This window comes from Fusarium venenatum (genome assembly GCF_020744135.1).
Source record: "Fusarium venenatum strain MPI-CAGE-CH-0201 chromosome Unknown EDB82scaffold_2, whole genome shotgun sequence".
Classification (NCBI taxonomy): Eukaryota; Fungi; Ascomycota; class Sordariomycetes; order Hypocreales; family Nectriaceae; genus Fusarium; species Fusarium venenatum.
Window position 1 is genome coordinate 3,091,194 of NW_027072130.1, and position 19,191 is coordinate 3,110,384.

At 49.4% G+C, this 19,191-nt stretch overlaps 5 protein-coding genes across 5 annotated transcripts; 4 read left to right on the forward strand and 1 right to left on the reverse strand.

Moving 5' to 3' along the window:
- Positions 1-1,169: 1,169 nt before the first annotated feature.
- Positions 1,170-4,608, reverse strand: EDB82DRAFT_497042 (adaptin N terminal region-domain-containing protein). The gene is made up of 5 exons (XM_025733925.2): positions 4,472-4,608; positions 4,097-4,407; positions 2,721-4,038; positions 1,859-2,671; positions 1,170-1,808 (listed from the first exon to the last, which is right to left on the reverse strand). Exons 1-5 carry the CDS (start codon positions 4,545-4,547, stop codon positions 1,576-1,578), a joined length of 2,751 nt encoding a protein of 916 aa, XP_025584783.1. The 5' UTR covers positions 4,548-4,608; the 3' UTR covers positions 1,170-1,575.
- Positions 4,609-5,205: 597 nt separating this feature from the next.
- Positions 5,206-6,839, forward strand: EDB82DRAFT_153496 (uncharacterized protein). The gene is made up of 2 exons (XM_025733926.2): positions 5,206-5,734; positions 5,790-6,839. Exons 1-2 carry the CDS (start codon positions 5,434-5,436, stop codon positions 6,584-6,586), a joined length of 1,098 nt encoding a protein of 365 aa, XP_025584784.2. The 5' UTR covers positions 5,206-5,433; the 3' UTR covers positions 6,587-6,839.
- An 873-nt stretch (positions 6,840-7,712) lies between these two features.
- On the forward strand, positions 7,713-9,853 carry EDB82DRAFT_153612 (aspartic peptidase domain-containing protein). The gene is made up of 3 exons (XM_025733927.2): positions 7,713-8,285; positions 8,340-9,415; positions 9,468-9,853. Exons 1-3 carry the CDS (start codon positions 8,072-8,074, stop codon positions 9,732-9,734), a joined length of 1,557 nt encoding a protein of 518 aa, XP_025584785.1. The 5' UTR covers positions 7,713-8,071; the 3' UTR covers positions 9,735-9,853.
- Positions 9,854-11,028: 1,175 nt separating this feature from the next.
- On the forward strand, positions 11,029-13,570 carry EDB82DRAFT_153635 (uncharacterized protein). Its single transcript, XM_025733928.2, has 7 exons — positions 11,029-11,559; positions 11,608-11,843; positions 11,894-12,259; positions 12,313-12,472; positions 12,523-12,783; positions 12,830-13,164; positions 13,219-13,570. Exons 1-7 carry the CDS (start codon positions 11,520-11,522, stop codon positions 13,549-13,551), a joined length of 1,731 nt encoding a protein of 576 aa, XP_025584786.1. The 5' UTR covers positions 11,029-11,519; the 3' UTR covers positions 13,552-13,570.
- Positions 13,571-14,284: 714 nt separating this feature from the next.
- EDB82DRAFT_153725 (uncharacterized protein) lies at positions 14,285-17,104 on the forward strand. Its single transcript, XM_065607077.1, has 2 exons — positions 14,285-14,529; positions 15,372-17,104. Exons 1-2 carry the CDS (start codon positions 14,375-14,377, stop codon positions 17,008-17,010), a joined length of 1,794 nt encoding a protein of 597 aa, XP_065464641.1. The 5' UTR covers positions 14,285-14,374; the 3' UTR covers positions 17,011-17,104.
- Positions 17,105-19,191: the final 2,087 nt, after the last annotated feature.

Here is a 19,191-nt window from a genome sequence, read left to right on the forward strand (position 1 = left end):
TATTGATGTACTAGACCCTGGGCGAAAAGCATTTGGAAACGATACATCCCCGCATGGATGTGGTGAGTAGCACGATGAATCGAAGCTCTAGACTTTGAGTATAGTGTGTTCGGGAACAATTCTCTCAATGCAGTCCAATTTTCGCACCAAAGATTGTGTAGGATATACTTACACATAGCGTTCGGAACAGGGATCAAGGCAACACCAAAGTACCCAGCCATTACTAGTACGAACGGTCTTCTAAGTCTTCTCCTTAGACCAGCCCTGAAAGGTGCAGCAAGCTCAAGCGACGCCGACGTCTATTCTTCTTAGCTGGAACTGAATACAGTCCATGGTTCTATTCTCTTATACCAAACACGACTGTAGCCTTAGATCAGTTTCTGTAATTGTTCTTCGTCGCCGTTTTCTCTTTACTGGCCTATTGTGTAAATACTAACATTGTCGTAGAACCTTAGCCAGGTAGGTGAGATGGCGGGCAGTGTCGTTCCCTCAGGTTTGTCCCGAGAGACACTCGAGCAAGGCGAGCGTGTGAGAGTTCCATGGGTTGCTCTGATCCGAATTCTTGTTAATGTAACAAGACGACCGAGCATGGTCCACGACAGGAGGCTGGTGAAGCCATTGGCCATGTCGATGCAGGTGAGTTAACGTGTAGAGGCTATACATTGGAGGTTATTTGCCATTTATCTCAATTTGACAATGGTATTCAAGAAATAAATGGGTACATGTAATCATGTTTACAAAGTTAAAGGGACACATCATCCCGTTGTTTGTGCTTCCAACTTCAAACTGTTTACTGCCTCATGATACACACTACTGCCCTGTCACATGCATTTTCTCGAGAAATCTGAGCTGTTATCGCAAAAACGTGCATATCTTCGAAGTCATCAAGCTCGCTACCCAGCATACTTTCAATGCATGTTCTTACTTCCCTGTGATATGAAGTTCTTAAGCCGCAGGAATGATTGAGAGGAACCAACAGCATACAGCATAAGTGATTGAGTAACAAACCCACCGAATGCCAGAACAGAGCACAGACATCCATTTGAGTTGAAGGCGCGGTGCTCTCTTTGTAGCTTGCATAGTGCGTCTTGGCCCGGTCACTTTCCCAGTAAACACTACCCCAACATTACAAACAAGATCAAGCTTCAAGCAAACACTTACAAACATGACGTTCATCGAGATACATAAGACTCCTCTCTTATTCCTTGAAGCAACGATGTCTGATTGCTGTTACTCAAAGGCCTAGCTTCACTTATACACCTTATATCACATCACTCTCACGCAAATTTGACAAAATTCCATCTTTTTGCAACAAATCTCATGGTCATAATAACCGTGCTTCGATAAAAACATGCTCTTATACCTTCATCGCTTCCGTCTACCCAACCAAAGAATATACATCCCCTCTCTTCACTTTTCGCGAGCCTTGGACCAACCGCCACACCTGTTTTGTGGCAAGGGAAATGAATCGTAAATAATCACATTACTCGCCACACTCATACGGTATGTTCTAAAACCCGAGACAAAGCTTTCGATACATCATTATCCTTTCAACGCCGGCTTTGCTTCTCATCTTTAAGCGACTGACGCGATAACTAGGCCAGCCACATTCTCCTCCTCGCTTCGCACCGTGATCTTTGTCGTGACACCTGTTTTTGATGAGTACGCCATTCTCACGTTGGCAATCACGCGGCCTCCGCCAACTGTCTTGCCCAGAAGCTTGAGTGTGTGAGTGGTCTGGTTGACGGGTACATCGGTACCCTCCAGTGGCTGCAGAGACAAAGCCTTTGTAAGTTGCTCCGTGGCATCTGCGAGTTTGTTAGTGTTGGGTTTTTCATAGTTTCAGTGATCAACGTACCTGCGATGCTCTCCATACCACTCAATTGGAGGGTTTCTGTCACCTCCTCGCCAGAAGCGCCAATCTGCTCCCAGATATGGCTAAAGTTACCAGCAAATGTGGGGATCACGTAGTCGCTGCCGGAAAGGTCAAACTCGGCCACCTCATACTCATCATCGTAGCCAGTGTCTTCAGGTTCGCCCGTTGAGGGATCAATCTCCTTGCTGGTGAACTTGAGAACGTTGCTGAAGGTGGAGATGGGTAGAGAAGCCTCGCCGCCAATCTTCTTAAAGGCCACGTAGACCTTGCCAGGCTCATCAGTTGAGAGCTTCTCAGCCTGGATGATGAAGACCTCCTCGAGTTCCTCGTCATCAGCAGGGGTGGCGACGATTGAGACGTTCTCGAGGACGGTATCGGGCAAGGTGTTCTTGACCTCGTATTGGAGAACAACATGCTCCTTGAAGATATGCTTGACCAGAGAAACAACGTACTCGGTCTCGGCCTCGGTAAGCTCGATAAGAGGCGAAGACTTGAGCACACTGCCAAACTCCTGCATCTCGGGAATCTCCATAAGCTCCTGAGCGTACTTTTGAGCCTGAGCAGAGGCAGTCGCAACGGCCTCGGCACCTGTGGCCTTGGTAGGGCCAACCTTGGGGGCCTTGAGGGTAGGAGTAGTGGCAATCAGCTTCTTAGATCGATCCTCGGCATCAGCCTGCTCCCGGGTAACCACGGGAATCTTGGAGATGTCGAAGGGGCTGTCGAAAGCAGACGCATCGTCCGAGGTGACGTACATAACGAGCTGCTGCTCGAAGTAGGGAAGAGAGAACATGTTCTCTATAGCTGCATTAGTAATAGTTTGTCTGTAGGGGTTATTGTTTCTTACCATTCTTGACGAATCGAACGGCCATCTCGTCATCCTCCTCATTCATGAGCTTAAGGTTGAGAGCAGCACGGTCACGAACCTCATCATCAACATCATCCAAGCATCTGGTAAGGAGAACTCGAACACTGCTCTTGACATCAGGGTCTTTCTGGCCAACGCCAAACTTGGCAAGCGCGGTGACGGCAGCAGCTCGGACAATGGCGTTCTCGAGAACCACTCGGTTATAAATGTATCGGATGTACTTGGTGGGCTGAGCAGTCTTGGGACCCTCCAAACCAATAAGGTGGAGGATTCGGACAGCCAGTTTGGTGAACTCGCAATCCTCGATAAATTCGCAAAGGTGAGCAAGCGCATCCTCCTTAGAGTCGGGAACGAACTTGATCAAATCAAACATGCTCTCCACAACAGCCCTCTTAAACTCGTAACCACCCTCGTCACGCAGGATACCACTGAGGAAGGTAAGCATACCAGCCTGCTTGCTGGGGAACTTGAGACAAAGTGTTCGGATAGCTTCAACGATTGTAATCTTGAACTCGTCGGTGATTTCGGACATGAAGGTTGAGATCTGCTTCATTAGACGGTCGACACTGGCCTCGTTACCGGTCTTGAGTAGCGTGGTGATAGCGAAAGTAGCGATAGATCGGTTGCTGTTGGAGATGAGGAGTTCGATATCGGGGTTGCAGGGGTTGACAGCGTTGGGCTTGAAGCTGGCGAAGTTGTGAAGGATTCGGAGAGCGGCAAACTTGGTGACGGCGCGGGGAGAGGTCAGGAAGAGTTGAAGGACATGGACAGCTTGCGACACCTCAGCGTCAGTAACGTCTCGCATATCGCAGATGGCCTTGGCAGCTTCAAAGTTGACCATTTCGCTCTTGTGTCGCAGCCAGCCATCAAGAAGCTGCATCATGGGCTTCCTCAATGAAGCGTCCTCCTCGGCGAGCTGTGCGGCAAGTCGAACCAGCATAACGATAGCAGCAGGGCTCTTAAGAGCACCAGGAGCTCCGAATTGCTGGACCATCTTGACCAGGGCCATTCGGTCGTGCATGCGCATTTGGTACAAAAGACCAACAGCGTGGTATTGCGACATGGTCGAGTGGTTCATGGGGACCTGGCTGCTGGATGTGGAGAAACCGAGGGAGAAGCCACCAGAGGACTTGTTAGACGCAGCAGCCTCCTGTGTCTCGCTTTGCCATCGTCGTACGACATCCTTTGCGATCGGGAGGAGATGGTAGGATGAAACCAGGGCGGCTGAAGATACGGAGGGGTTCTTGTCGACAATTGCAGTCTTCATAACTCGTTCGATCGATTGGACGGTCGTGGCCTTTTCAACATTGTCAGCATCCAGGGGTGTCGGTGTACCTCCAAGCAAAGCCACCTACATCGATAATGCGACAGAGCGCACGGATAGCATTGGGTCGGTAGATTGTATCGGTGCTGCCTCCAGTATCCTTCATAATCGTGCTAGTAACCATAATAATATCCTCGGCCGAGTTGGCAAGCTCCTTGATAACAAGGTGGACCATCTGTCGGAGACTGGCATCCTTGTTCTGGAAAAGCTTGGAGATGCCAAAGAAGAGGGTTGTAGCTTCATTCGTAGGGAACTTCTCTCCGGTGTAGAGAAGGAGAGCGATCTTTGTGAGGAGAATGCGACATCGTCGAGGCTGGATAGGGGAGCTGTTGAAGAGTCGTGCTGTTCAACTATTTAGCTTGACTGTGGGGGGGGGGGAAGTGCAAGGCAATTGTAAGAGACGGACCTTCTTGGAAAACTTGGGTTCTGTCCACCTTGACCAACCCGAGGTCAGCGTCTTCATCCTTCTTGCCGTAACTCATGTTGGGCAATTGGGTTGTTAGTTAAAGGTTTGGTCGAGGGAGACTTGAGATTGCGGTCGAAACGCTCCTAAGGTAGAATCACCACGTCGCAGTTACGCTTCAGGGATGAGTGGTGCCTCATCACGTGACGTTATCAACCCCTTATCGGAGTGATTCGTGTCAACTTGTCGTATTCAGCTGCATCTGTTATAGAATGACGGGAATTGAAAGGATTTTATCCAAAGACAAGATCAAACTTGATACTTGTTCTTTTGGTTCGCATATTTATATCGATGCTAGTTTGTATCATTATACTTGCCTTATGCGAAATACTAGCTGTATGCTGATCTGCTGGAGAATGGAGCATCGTAGCTTCAAGTACCCGCATCGTTGTACTTCTGAAGCTTGTTTGTTCACCGATAGAAAAACCCAAATAGTCTCCCCGGCCTAAGAGCTCTTATATACCATGGTAAATAATATAATACAGGATATGTAACAATTGCTTTGGAGTTTTTTTTTTAATTCTTTTACAGACTTAATGTTAATGTTGAACCGTTTCATGTACTGATCCACTTCCCCAAGGATTCTTTAATCCAGGTACCTTGACAGGAACAAGCTGTCAAAGCAATGCATCGCTTTACTAACTCAGCGGTAGAATCCAATACCTCCATACTTATACACACTCTGTCTGGATCAATATATCATCTAAAATACTAAAACTAATGATGATCACTGCCTTTCTTCTTATATAAAGACCAAAGTGACATCATGTCGACCTTGAAGAACAGAACCCACCCACTCCGAACTTCACCAGCCGGACCCAATTTTCCGGCTCGCATCTTTGATCTTTGAACCCTTCCAGCTTGACTCCCTCAACTCCGTTCCACAACCCAATTCGTCGCCCGAGATGAGTTCTTTAACTCGATTACCGCTGCGCATTGCACCTCGACTCGTTCAGCGCCCAGCGTTTGTACGTTCGATTCACTCGACTGTTGTCAAAGCCGCCAATGTCGCTCCGGTTGTCGGCACGGGCCCTCCTCCAGAGCCTCCAGTTCAAGCCCAAGATGTTCACCAGCGAGTCGCCAGGAGAAGAAGGCAGGCCGAGATGCTCAAGAATGCCAAGGAGCTTCGAACTGCTAGTGGCGGAAAGGCCGGCGGTGCTTTGAAGAAGCGGTTCTGGAAAGATGTTACTGTTCAGGAAGTGGATGGTAAGTAATTGCCATTGAACCCCGCCACTATCGAATATACTAACCATGAGATCAGGCGCTCTTCAAGTCTTTCTTGATACTCGACCATTGAGACACCCCTCTACGAAAGCGATTGTTCGAATCCCCATCACGAAGCCCGACCTTGCATCCGCCCTCGCTCTCGAATGGGACCTCTTGACTTCGGCTCAAGATGCTACCAGACATCACTTGATCCCACTTACAAGCCTTACCTGCCGAGCTCTCGACATTGCCGAGGCTGACAACGCCCCCGGTTCTGATATTTCAGAGATCCGAAGTTCAATTGCCACTGTATTGCTACGATACCTCGACACCGACTCGATCCTCTGCTGGAATCCTCCTGCCGGAGAGTATGACCTTAAAAACGAAGCTGGAGAATCACTACGAGACGTACAAAAGCGTACCGCTGATGATATTGTGTCTTTCCTCACAACTCATGTCTGGCCAGGCATCACCATCAAACCCGTTCTGGACGGACACTCCCTCTTACCTCAGTCACAAGCCCCCGGAGTCCGTGAAATCATCCAAGGTTGGATTGTCGGCCTCGATGCTTTCGAGATTGCGGGACTTGAGCGGGCTGCATTGGCTGGCAAGAGTCTGCTCGCTGCTGCGAGGTTCGTCGCAGAGTGGAGCGAAGGTTCAGTGGGCAAGGGCAGTCTGAACACTGGTAATAAGTTTGGCATTGAGGAGGCCGCCGTTGCTACCAGTCTTGAGGTTAATTGGCAGACCATGCAGTGGGGAGAGGTTGAGGATACTCATGACGTTAACAAGGAGGATGTGAGAAGACAGCTGGGCAGTGTTGTCCTGTTGATTTCTGGAACAGGCAAGGCTTGAGATCAAAGTATAAAATGGAGTATAAATGGGCTGGATTGGCTTGTAGAATAAAATGGCATGTACAATAGAATAAATCTTGATAATCGTAACATACGGAACAGTTCTAGAACGGTTTCTTTTGTCTCATATCCGGCAGTCAGATGTCGTAATTTTATGAACTGACCATGAACATGGACTTCAACGCCTTAGACAGAACTGAGCGCGCGTCGTGAACTATTCAACAATCAATTTTGATAAGTAGCACGAAGATAGTGATGTTTTTGATGTTATTTTTGTTTGCTGCTGTCAATTTAAATATTGTTTATTAGAACCTTGTTATACCCTATACCCGTCTCGTTTCCAGCTGAGTCCAAGTGTTGCAGTTAATCAAACTCAAACAGCCGCACTTATTTTTATCGAAAGGATGGCCAATTGGGGGGAATCTGAGAGATGGCATGCTGGGATGACCATGAGAGACAAAGTTAAAGTGAGCAGAGATTATCTCATGGCTGGTGATCAAGATAAAGTTACTGTGTCGTTGCAACCACCAGACAAAGTAACGCTACCTGGTGACAGTGGAAAGAACCTTTTGAGTCTATTCCATCCTTAAATTGATAAATGAATGTTCCATTGCACCAACATCCAATGATTTCACACTTTATTTCATTCAACGTTTCACTGCCGTATGACTCGTTGTCAGCCAAACATGTCGTATTCCCTCAAGCCTCTTCATTTCAAAAACAACGCCTTCACCGTCGTACGCCGCCAAGGGACGGAATTGCCACGGGTAGCATGTGTCTAATCCCAATCGAGATATCAAAGACATCATCCCATGTAAGAAAAGGCCGCGCAAGCCCCCTCTAGTGTTGAAATGCCCTTTGAATGGGGACTTTAAAGCTGAATCATGGCCAAGACAACTTGAACTGGTCACCCATGTCTCTTGTGACCTAGAAGGGTGGTTTACTTGGACTGGTTAGGTTGTTTACTGGGGACCTAGAGAGGGGCGGAGTAGTAGGTTGGGATGAATAATCCAAGCTGAACGGGTTGCACCTGTAGTGAGACAAGGGTGATGCCTTGAAATGACGCTTTAGGACCAAGTACTGAAAGGCATTGTTATGAATGTTAATCACCGACATTGTATGTTTGTCTCGTCATGACCGTCTTACGATCAACTCAGACACAGTAAAGAGAGCAAAGTCCCCTGACGCCACGGTATGCAGGTCCAGAATCCATAGACTACGTCAATCACCTAGACTTTCAGCCGTACCGTATTCGATCATATTATGTAGCACAAACGACCAGATCCTGGGCTATGCCTTGGCAGACCGACCAGGACTAATTCAGCCCAGCTGGGGGGCGGGAGAAGCGCCACCAACGATCAACAGCCATTCAATCTACGTCGTGCTTGTTTAAAGATGGGCGCTGCGCTCCTTCTGAGCATTTCCTTTTGTATTTACACATTTACTTGATGACCATCATTTATTTGCATCTTTATTTGCAGCCATTATGAGGTGGACCACGATAAGTGTGGCAGTCGCTGTCCTCGGAAGCAGCGTCAACGCTGTCAGTTTTCCCAGATCCAAGACCGGCAGAGGTTATCTATCCATGCATGTCGGCACTACCGAAAGATCAAAGAACAAGCAACACGACAAGCGACAAGATTCAGATGAGGCTATTGCAGTGCGACTAGAGAATAAGGATTTCTTTTATACCACAGACAGTGCGTTGTCAACGTTCCATTCGCCGTCTTTATCCCTCTAACAAGATGATATAGTCGAGATCGGAACTCCTCCCCAGAAAGTAACCGTCCTACTCGATACCGGATCGAACGAACTATGGGTTAATCCGGATTGTCAAGAAGCGCAATCAAGTCTTCAGTATCGTCAATGTCTTGCCTTTGGTCAATATAATCCCGACAAGTCAGATACGCCACCCATCGGCCCCTTCGGCGGCGAGACGCTCAACTATGGCGATGCTTCTGACTCGTCCACGCATACGTCAGCTTCGATAGTCTATTTTACAGATCAATTCACCTTTGGAGACGAAGAACTAACCAACCAAACCTTTGGTGTCTTGGTAGAGAGTAATGGCATTAGCCAGGGCATATTAGGGCTGGCGCCAGACTTGAGAGGTGGCTATGATAGCAATGAGCCTTATAGTTTGTTGCTCACCTCAATGGCTGACCAGGGCCTGATCAACAGCCGCGTCTTTGCCCTTGATCTGCGACATTCCGACGATACCGAGGGAGCTCTTATATACGGCGGCATTGACCGCAGCAAGTACATTGGCGAGCTGGAAACTGTCGATATTATCAGAGGTGAAGGCGGCGAATACCGTCTTGCTACTAGATTGGACAGTCTCGGAGTGACAATCAACGGCAGAACTTCCAACATCCCTGTTTCGAGATCTGACTCTAATGTCATGCTCGACTCCGGAACAACACTTTCCCGTATGCACATGTCTGTCGCGCGGCCTATTCTGGAGGAACTCGGTGCTCAAAACGATGGCGAGGGCTTCTACACGACCGACTGCCGAAATAGGGACCTCGATGCTACAGTTGATTTTGGCTTCGGCAACAAGGTTATCAAGGTCGCTCTTGGTGACTTTATCCTTGAGCTAGGTCCTGGATCATGCTACATTGGTCTCGTCCCTACCACCGACCAGCAAATCCTGGGAGACTCTGTTCTACGCGCTGGATACTTTGTTTTTGACTGGGATAATGAGAAGATCCATCTTGCTCAGGCTGCAGATTGCGGCGATGAGGATATTGTTGCTGTTGGTTCCGGCTCTGATGCTGTGCCTAGTGAGACGGGCAAGTGTAAGAGCTCTGATATCACAGCGACCGGACGTGTAAGTCACAGGATGCGACACTACGATTCGATAGTACTGACAAACTTTACAGGGCGGTGCTACTCGCACAGGGAACTCATTCCCTACCGGGGCGTACACAACCACTTACACCATCACTTCGTGTCCCGACTTTGAGCGCGAGTGCGTAACAGGCGTCGCGACAACGCAGACCTTTAGCGAACGCCCAACCGTCACCGTCACCTCTGGCGCAGGTGGCGACGGCGACGGCGATGATGATAACGCCGCATGGCAGCCCACGCCCCTGGGCTGGGTGTTTGCTGTGGTTGGCGGTTTTGCTCTTGGCCTGAACTTGGTTTAGAATATGAGGATATGATTGTACATACTTTGACGACATTTTGACATATTATGATTTGAATTGATAGACCGAATTTAGTGTCTTTACGACCCTATGCATTGGCGGCGTTTGATCTCTGTACTTTGGCCGTTGGGTCTGTGGTTATGAATGCTGTGAGATCTGCATCGTTCCAGTTGTTCATATTAGACAACATGGTACTTTCATGCATAAGCATCGTATGCTATCGATTGGGTGTGCATATTCACCTTTGTTCCGAAATGTATGTGTCCCTCATACATGACATGCAATCGCTACACACCCTGTGGCTTAGACCACTCAGGTATGACGTTTTCTGTCCGTCGTCACTCGTGCACAACATATGAGCGGCAGCGTGGAAGCGCATTGATCGAGACATTTTCGGAGAATTGTCTCTAAATAACCTGTTTGAGATTTGATCATTGGACCAACACATCTTGTGGCTTGTGTAGTGAGGCCTCAACTGTTGTGCACGTTGAGTGATCTCAGATGATGCGGATGGACTCACTGGATCAACGTTGTTCTTTGCAATTCTGGACTCAGCGATTTGTCCCAATTTTATGTATTAATAAGGGTGCGGCGTATTAGGAGATGTCAACTTGGCTAGTTTGGAAGCTGACGGCACTTTAACCACAAACCACAAAGCCTATAGTTGGCCTCGGCAAATCCACAATCATTCTCATTGGTAGAAGCGGTGAAGGGGAAATATAAGCAAGGCGTTATGTTTACATTGTCGTGGGTCGCTAAACTACTCGTATAAATGAAGGAGTGATATCGTATCAAGCATAACGTGGTTTAGAAGACGACCAAAGATCTGATAAACATTAGAAGCACGCTTAAATCTCACCTTTCGATCCCTCAGGCGATCAAGCCTTCTGTGACTGGCAGATAGTACCGGGCGACAAACGCGCAATGTAAGCTTATATGCGAGTTTAATTGAACTATGATGATTAATGAAACATTGTGTATATAAAACGTCTATTGATCAGACTCCTAGATAAAATGGACGCGATGTCTAAAGAAGACACGAAGGTGGTTGGTTAATTTGACACGAGGCACAGTCTTGATGTAGGTAGCAGTAGGTACCATGCGAATACACAGGAATAAATCCCTTATGAGCGGCCACTTACTTTGCTGTTACCCTGGCTATGAAGAAGGTTACTAGGTGAGTCTGTTTCATCTCAATGAACCGCTCTTATCTCTTGTTATCTCATCAAAGACCGTTTTCGATCGACGTGCGGAATGAGCGGAAATATTGGGTACAGTCCTAACCTTGGACCGAGGTATCGGCATTAATTGATATGACCAAGCTTCATTAGTTACCTGCCGTTGGTCCACTTCCCCATTCTCTAGCCACACCGCAGAAGCGAACCTAGCTCTTGATGGGGATGGTAACTCATAAACTAACTTACCACTCTATAAGAGCCTCAAGTAGTCCTGTGATTGCTTAGCTCATTCCTCATTAGCTGAGACGAAACAAGCCTCCAAAATGCCACTATCGTGATTGGCGACTGAACCATGGCTTTTAGCATCACAGCCAAGATTCTTCTACCCTGATATCAGTGTGGAGAAAATGGAATCACGCTAAATTAGACCTTCCCCAGATTTAAAGTGACACTCCGAGGTACAGCATGATTCAGTCCAACGGAGTAATCTAGTCTACTGTTGTAACGTACTCCCGTACATATTTCAGCTCTTGCCGTCACATTTTCCTCTTTCCAGCTCATATCTTTTACTCTCATACTCTTCAACTCCTAGTCTCACTTATTCACAATGGTCTTCTACCCGCCCTCTTCTGTTAAGCTCCCATTTGGTAACGCCCCCTGACTCAAATCCCACCCTGTTTACTCACACTTCTCAGATCCTCCGGACTCTGTCACCGTCCCGGAGTTTGTTTTCAGAGAAGATGGTGTCCGCAAACCTCACTCCAGATCCAGGAACCCCTTTACATGCGGTATCTCTGGCAAAACATACACCACCGCAGAGGTCATTGAGCGTCAGAAGCTTCTCGCGCGCGCTCTCGCCAAACGTCTAGGATATGATATCCGTGAGGGCACTGAGTGGGACAGAGTCATAGCGCTGTACTCTGTCAACACGGTTTGTGTAACTTCGCTTATTGTATCAGCTTACAAACTGACATTGCAAAGATTGACTACATTACCATGACCCATGCTGTCCATCGTCTCAATGGTATTGTCACACCTGCCAGCGCCGCTTATTCCGCACCTGAACTTGAGCATCAACTTCGATCTTCTGGCGCCAACGCGCTGTTTACATGCGTTCCCCTTCTCGAAGTCGCTCTTCAAGCAGCAAAAGCCGCCGGTATTCCTGAAGATCGCATCTTTCTCCTACCCGTTCCTGGGGCTGAGAGTAAGAAACCTTTTAAGACAATCGACGATTTGGTCGCAGAGGGTAAAGACGCGCCTGAGCTGAAGCCCTTGGATTGGATCAAGGGTCAAGGTGAGAGGCAAGTGGCGTATTTGTGTTACTCTAGTGGAACATCTGGTCTGCCTGTAAGTCTCAGCTTCACGTTTGAACCCTGGACAAGTCACTCATGCGATTGTAGAAAGCCGTTCAAATTACCCATCGCAATGTCATTGCGAATGTCCTCCAAGCGACAGTCCAGAATGAAGAAGGCCGCAAAGCCGCCGGTGTAGACGCCCAGATCCAGCTTGGTCTTTTACCATTGAGCCACATCTACGGCTTAGTCCCGGTCGCACACTACGGTAAGTAACAGTTCTTGCATCTGTTTTCCAATCACTGACATAAAGTCAAGGTATCTACAATGGTGATGAGACAATAATCCTTCCTAAGTTTGATCTCAAACTACTTCTTTCTGCTATCCAACGCTTCAAGATTCAGCAAATGGCTCTTGTCCCGCCTATCTTTATCCAAATGATGAGCAATTACGCCGAGTGTCAAAAGTACGACCTCAGCTCCGTACGTTTCATCTTCAGCGGTGCTGCACCTCTTGGAAAGGAAACGACGCTCGATTTGAACAAACACTGGCCCAGCTGGAACATCTGCCAAGGCTACGGTATGAAACCGCTTCCTTAACCCCTAACTTGTAACTGACTATTTAGGCCTCACTGAAACTTCTCCTGTCGTGACTTCAACAAGCGAACTCGACATTGATCCCGGCTCTTCTGGAACTCTCCTGCCAGGTCTGAAAGCAAAGATCATTGATGCAGAGGGCAAAGAGGTTACGGAATACAACAAGCCCGGAGAACTTTATGTCCAAGGTCCCACCATCGTCCTTGGTTATCTCAACAATGTAAAGGCTACGGCAGAGACATTCGTGCACCACGATGACGGTCGCTGGATGAGAACCGGTGATGAGGTTATTGTACGAAAATCGCCAAAGGGCACAGAGCATTTTGTTGTTGTTGATCGTATCAAGGAGCTCATCAAAGTCAAGGTAAGCATTCCACTTTTCCATGTCTTGAACTATGTTATTGACACACTGAAATAGGGTCACCAAGTCGCGCCTGCCGAGCTCGAAGCCCATTTGCTCACCCACCCTCTCGTGGACGACTGCGCCGTTATTCAAGTCCCCGATCTCCGCGCTGGCGAAGTCCCCAAGGCTTTTGTCGTCAAGGCACCCCAAGCCAAGGGCAAGTCGGACGATGAGGTAACTCAGAGCATCAACAAGCATGTCGAAGAGCACAAGGCCCGACACAAGTGGTTGAAGGGCGGTATTGAATTCATCGACGTGATTCCCAAGAGCCCCAGTGGCAAGATCCTGAGGCGCTTGCTACGAGACCGTGAGAAGCAGGCTAGGAAGGAGAAGGGCGCCAAGCTGTAGATGCTTGTTTGAACGTTTCGAGGTGTTTGGGATAAATGTCAGATAGCGTGTACTGTCTTATACCCTGTAATTTGAGATACGGTTACACATTCGAAGTAAAATACAGATGTGAACATGTTGGCCAATGTAATAATTTTACATAGTGTGTCAATGCTAGTAAAAACTAAAGTCTTGTGATGATTCGAAGGGTCAAATACACTTGACGTAGAGTGTAACTACGATACGTTCAACACCAACACGCAGAATTTTGGTATAGTTTATGAACGAGTAATGAATGAAGAAGAACTGTTGATTGGGCTTATGTTCCGTGCTCCTCGTCTGCCAGGAGCAGTCAGGTAGCTGTCTACAATATCTATCAGTTTGGATACGTTCACATGTAGAAAACTCAACACTGCAAGGCAACGTTGAAGTCATTTTATAATCACATTTCACACATCACCACCAGTCATGGATGGAGCAGAAGGAATCGATTTAAAATAAATAAGTCAATATTAACATTACAACCAGCCAGCGGGTATGTGCTGCGTATGCATCTCGGCTCGACTGGTAACTTCCCTTGCTCTTTTTCTTTTTTAATGTTTTCTTCGACCTCTAGACTTAATGTCACAAGATGGTCCGGCAAGCACCAAGTCCACCAAAGCATATTTCGTAAGGATCGTGAGAATGATACATGTTTGGATACACTTTCTAACTTCCCTGGAAGCTAGAAAGGTCTCGATTGCGGTAACATACATTGACATACAGGTCCCGCCTCAGGTACTAAGACCTAATCTATAAACAAGGAAAAACAGAATTGTGCAGAACGCATGACCCTTACAGGGCAATGGCAACAGCCAGGATGGCGGCGGCGATGCCCATGCCGTTGCGAGCGGCACCAGCAGTCACGGGAACGCCAGGGGTAGCGGTAGGGGCGGGAAGACCACCAGTACCGACAACGGGCTTGTTGGTGATAAGAGTCTCACCAGCGCCGGGAGCCTCGTAACCGGGGGCGGCAGGAGCCTCAGTACCGGCAGCGGGGACATCAGCGGGGACAGTCTGGGCAGGGATAGGACCGTTGCCACCAGGGCCGTCAGTGAAGCCAACCTCGGGAACGACAATCTCAGTCTCAATGGTCTTGACGGTGGAGGATCCCTCGATAGTAGAACCATCGGTGACACAAGGCTCAGTGATGGTAGTAGCGACGACGACAGTTGTGTAGTGGGCAGAGGTGATGATGGTGGTGCCAGTAACGGTGATGTGCTCAGTGACAGAGTCGGCACCAGTGGCGATACCAGGGTTCTTCTCGACGTAAGGAGCGCAGATACCCTGGAAGAAGGAAACAGCCTGGGCAACGGTGTCGTCGTTCTCAGCGTGGGCGTACAGGCACTGGAAGACGTTGTCGACAAAGTCCTTGGAGGGGCAGTAGCAGGCAGCGTCGGTGTTGTCCTTGCAGTCCTCAACGAAGTCAAGGAAGGTGTTCAAGCAGCTGGGAACAACATCGGGAACCTCGTAACCGTCCTTGGGAGCCTCGGGAGTCACAGGCTTCTCATCAGAACCAGTCTCGACGGGCTTGGGAGCCTTGTGGGTAACGGTCTCGATGACAGGGTAGAGAGTGGTAGAGACAGCGACAGTCTCGGTAACAACAGCAGGCTCGCCAGCGGTGACAGGGCAGTTGGTAACCTCAGGGCCACAAGAGGTAATGGTCTTGACCTCAGTCTTGTAGACGGTGGAGACGCTGTCGTAGCTGGTGACGATGGTGGTAACCTCCTCAGGGACGTCGGTGGTAGCGTTGGGGGAAGAGCCCTCAGTGGTCTTAGCAGGCTTCTCACCGGCGGGAGCAGTGTAACCGGGCTTGTCACCACCCTCGACAGGCTTGTCACCAGTGGGCTTCTCGCCAGCGGGCTTGGTACCAGCGGGCTTGTCGCCAGTGAGGGTCTCGGTGACAGGGCAGATGGTGGTGGAGATGGCAATGGTCTCGGTAACAACAACGGGAGTACCAGCGGTGACGGGGCAGTTGGTAACCTCAGGGCCGCAAGAAGTGATGGTCTTGACGTCGGTGGTGTAGATGGTGGAGGTGCTGTCGTAGACAGTGGTCTTGACAGAAGTCTCACCGGCAGGAACGGACTCGGTGCTGTCGGCAACAGGAACAGTGGTCTCCTCACCGGCAGGGACGGTCTTGGTGTTCTCACCGGCGGGGACAGTCTTGGTGTTCTCACCGGCGGGGACAGTCTCAGTGTTCTCACCAGCGGGGACGGTCTCGGTGTTCTCACCAGCGGGGAGAGTCTGGGTCTCCTCGCCAACAGGGGCAGAGGTGGTCTCGAAAGGAGAAGTAACATCGGTGGTCTTGTCACCAGCAGGGACAGACTCGGTGCTGTCGGCAACAGGAGCGGTAGTCTCCTCACCAGCAGGGACGGTCTTGGTGTTCTCACCAGCGGGAACGGTCTTGGTCTCCTCGCCGGCAGGGACAGTCTCAGTGTTCTCACCGGCAGGGACAGTCTTGGTGTTATCGCCGTAGGGGACAGACTCAGTGTTGTCGGCTACAGGAGCGGAGGTGGTCTCGGCAGGAGAGGAGAAGTCAGTGGTCTGCTCACCGGCAGGGACAGTCTTGGTCTCCTCGGCGGGAACAGACTCGGTGTTGTCGGCAACAGGAGCGGTAGTCTCCTCACCAGCAGGGACGGTCTTGGTCTCCTCGCCAGCGGGGACAGTCTCGGTGTTCTCGCCAGCAGGGACAGTCTCAGTGTTGTCACCGTAAGGGGCAGAGGTGGTCTCAGCGGGAGAAGAGACCTCAGTGGTCTGCTCCTCAGCAGGAACAGTCTGGGTGTTCTCACCGCTGGGGATGGTCTTGGTCTTGTCGTCGGTGGGGGGGGAAGAAGGCTTGGGGTACTTGGGGAAAGAAGGCTTCTCACAGTTGAAATCGATCTGAGGAATCTCAACTCGGCACTTGTCCTTGGGCTTGTTGGGCTGCTTGGGGTAGACGAAGTGAACCTTCTTGGCGCCACCACACTGGGTGTTGTAGACGTCAGTACCATCCTTGGAACAGTCGGCCTGGTGCTTGCAAGTAGAGCCGTCAGGCATGTCGTAGTGGAACTCGAGACGGCAGTCGAACTCGGGCTTCACGTGGAACTTGTGGAGAGAGAACTCCTTCTGCTTGCTGCCGGGACCGCATCCGAACGAGGGAGCCTCCTCCTTCTTACCACCACAGTCGGCAAAGATAGACTTGCCAAAGTGTCGGCCAGAGAGATCGCGCTTCGACTTATCGGTTCCACAGGACCAGCCCTTGAAATCCCAGTCGTTGTACTTCTCGAACTGGCCGAGCTGGAGGTCATCCCACTGCCAGCCCTTCTTCTGGTTGTCCTCACACTTGTTGTCGATAGCCTGAGGAGGGGTGTACTTGGGGGCTTCCTTCCAGTTACCCCAGTGAGCGGAAACCTGGCCGGCAGTGAGAGCCAGAAGGGCAAAGTTGGCCTTCATGGTGAATGATTTATCGGGGTTTGGTAATAATAACTAGTGGTATATGTAGCGAGTGTATTGTATGAAAAACAGAAATTATAAAATGGAGTCAAAGGAAACGAATGACTTTGACACCGAAAAGAGAAGCTTGATGTAAAGAAAAAGGGAAAAGAAGAAGGTGAGTGGTGTCGAAAAGAAAGAGTCGATATGTGCGGGAATGGGATGCATCTATATACCAATTCACAACTCAGTCAACTTGACCTTTACAACGGCCGAGCAGGAGAACTGGAGAACTGGAGAACGCACAGGACGTTCCGGCATCTGGTGCCAAACGTGGATGTCCCCATTGGTGATCCATGCAATGCTGGTGGGGATAGAAGCGACGATGGGAACCCCTTGTAGGCATTCAGGTCAGGTAGAGCGTCGGTTAGGGGCCTTCCTAGGATCCAGAGTTCCATCCATCGTCAAAGCTGTCCGACTTGGTGTTGGTAAAGCGGTTCGCAGTCCCAGAGCGGCTCAGGGACGATTACCAGGGTCATTGTCGTTGCAGGGGCCCTGGCCTCAGATATGGCTCCACCGGCAGGGAACCTCAACAGCGGCTCGGGCGGACACCCAATGATCTGTTGACTTGCTTCTGAGTATCGTCAGGGGTGTGTATCTCTCTCAGGTCTTGGCTCTAGATGGACTGACGAGTGACGTCCCTAGCACCATGCAAAGAACAAAATGGACGGTAGCCAATGTAATGCTTGTGCCTGGTCCAGTATGAGAGGGGCCCTTGTTATTGATGCGATATTCTTAGAAAGTTTGACATAACTCTTTGTTTATGCTTGATTGGGCCCTTTCAGCTGGTCTAACTTCGGCATCGAGAGGCCGCATTGTACATGCTCTTTAGTGGCCATGTGAATGGCCCGGAATATCAGTTTGCGAGAGCCAATACATGGTTATAAACGATTATGCATATTGTGTCTAAAAATTCCGAGACACTACTGCACGTGCCTGTTCCGATTTGCTTAGCTGGGCGCCTCTAGAGTTCTGTGGGCGTTTAATCTGATTGCGGGGCAATTCGTTGTGGAATAATTATTCGCACGCCATGAGGCTTGCTTTTGGATTAACAACAGCAAAAGTCTGTATCGAATCGAGGCAATAAACGGATCAAGTGGCGGTTGCAAAGTCAGGTACTCCAAAGGGGGATATTTTGCCCCTGCTGTGAGTGTTTCCTGCACCTTTCCTTCATTGGCATGTCGCTCCTTCCGCGACTGCCGTCTTTTGGCTTGGGTGTCATCACGCTCTGCGAATGGGCAAGTGCAACTGGTGAATGAAACGCTCCGCCACCTTAGTAGACTTCATTAAGAATTACCCCTGGGAGTGGGTATCCGCCACTAGCATGGTTCTTCCATCGTCCTAGAAGCTGCAGGAACCTCCAGCTATCCGCCAATCGCGCTGCAACGCTCTTAAGCGGTTGTCTAGGTGGGAATCTTTACTATTACAGGGGCCAGAATCACTCAACCTATGCTTCCCCCCAGAAAGCCACTGCAAGCCACTGATGGTATTTCGCAGGCGAGAGAAGTGCCAAGAATAGTGTCAAACGGTGGTGGCGGTTGAAAGATATTGGCTCGTCTGTCCTTATCGTCAATCAGTGTCTTTCATGCCCAATACCAAGATACAACAACACTTCAAGTATTTGGCTCTAATACCAATGCTAAAAATAACAGGCACCATCACTCTCCATGGATCTTCAACAGGCCTTCGGAGATACTGACTGGGTCACCCTAACAACCTGAGCTCACATGCGGGTTACTACCTTAAGGAAATTGCAAGACTTCCCCTTGTATGTACACTGGGTTCTTGCCGAAGGATAGGACTGGCAGCGTTATAGAGCAACCCACATACCCACCGCTTCCACCGAACATATCACGCTATACAGAGTAGAGAGTCTGGCTATCACGGCCAAAGAAGGCTTGGCATTTTTAGATTGACGGATACTATGTAACTACTCGAGTGATTTGGTGACAAAGCTCCTTTCCATCGGAGCAGTTACCATTTGGTTTGCCTACCCATCACTCATTCATCTATGGCTTGGCGCTTATCAAAATACAGCGCTTACAATCAGAAAATGAACCCCATCTTTGTTAGACAGTATCATTGGCTCTTGATTACCATGGCCAAAGTGACAACGCTGCAGGGTGCCGCCACAGCTTTGTTGTCTTAGCA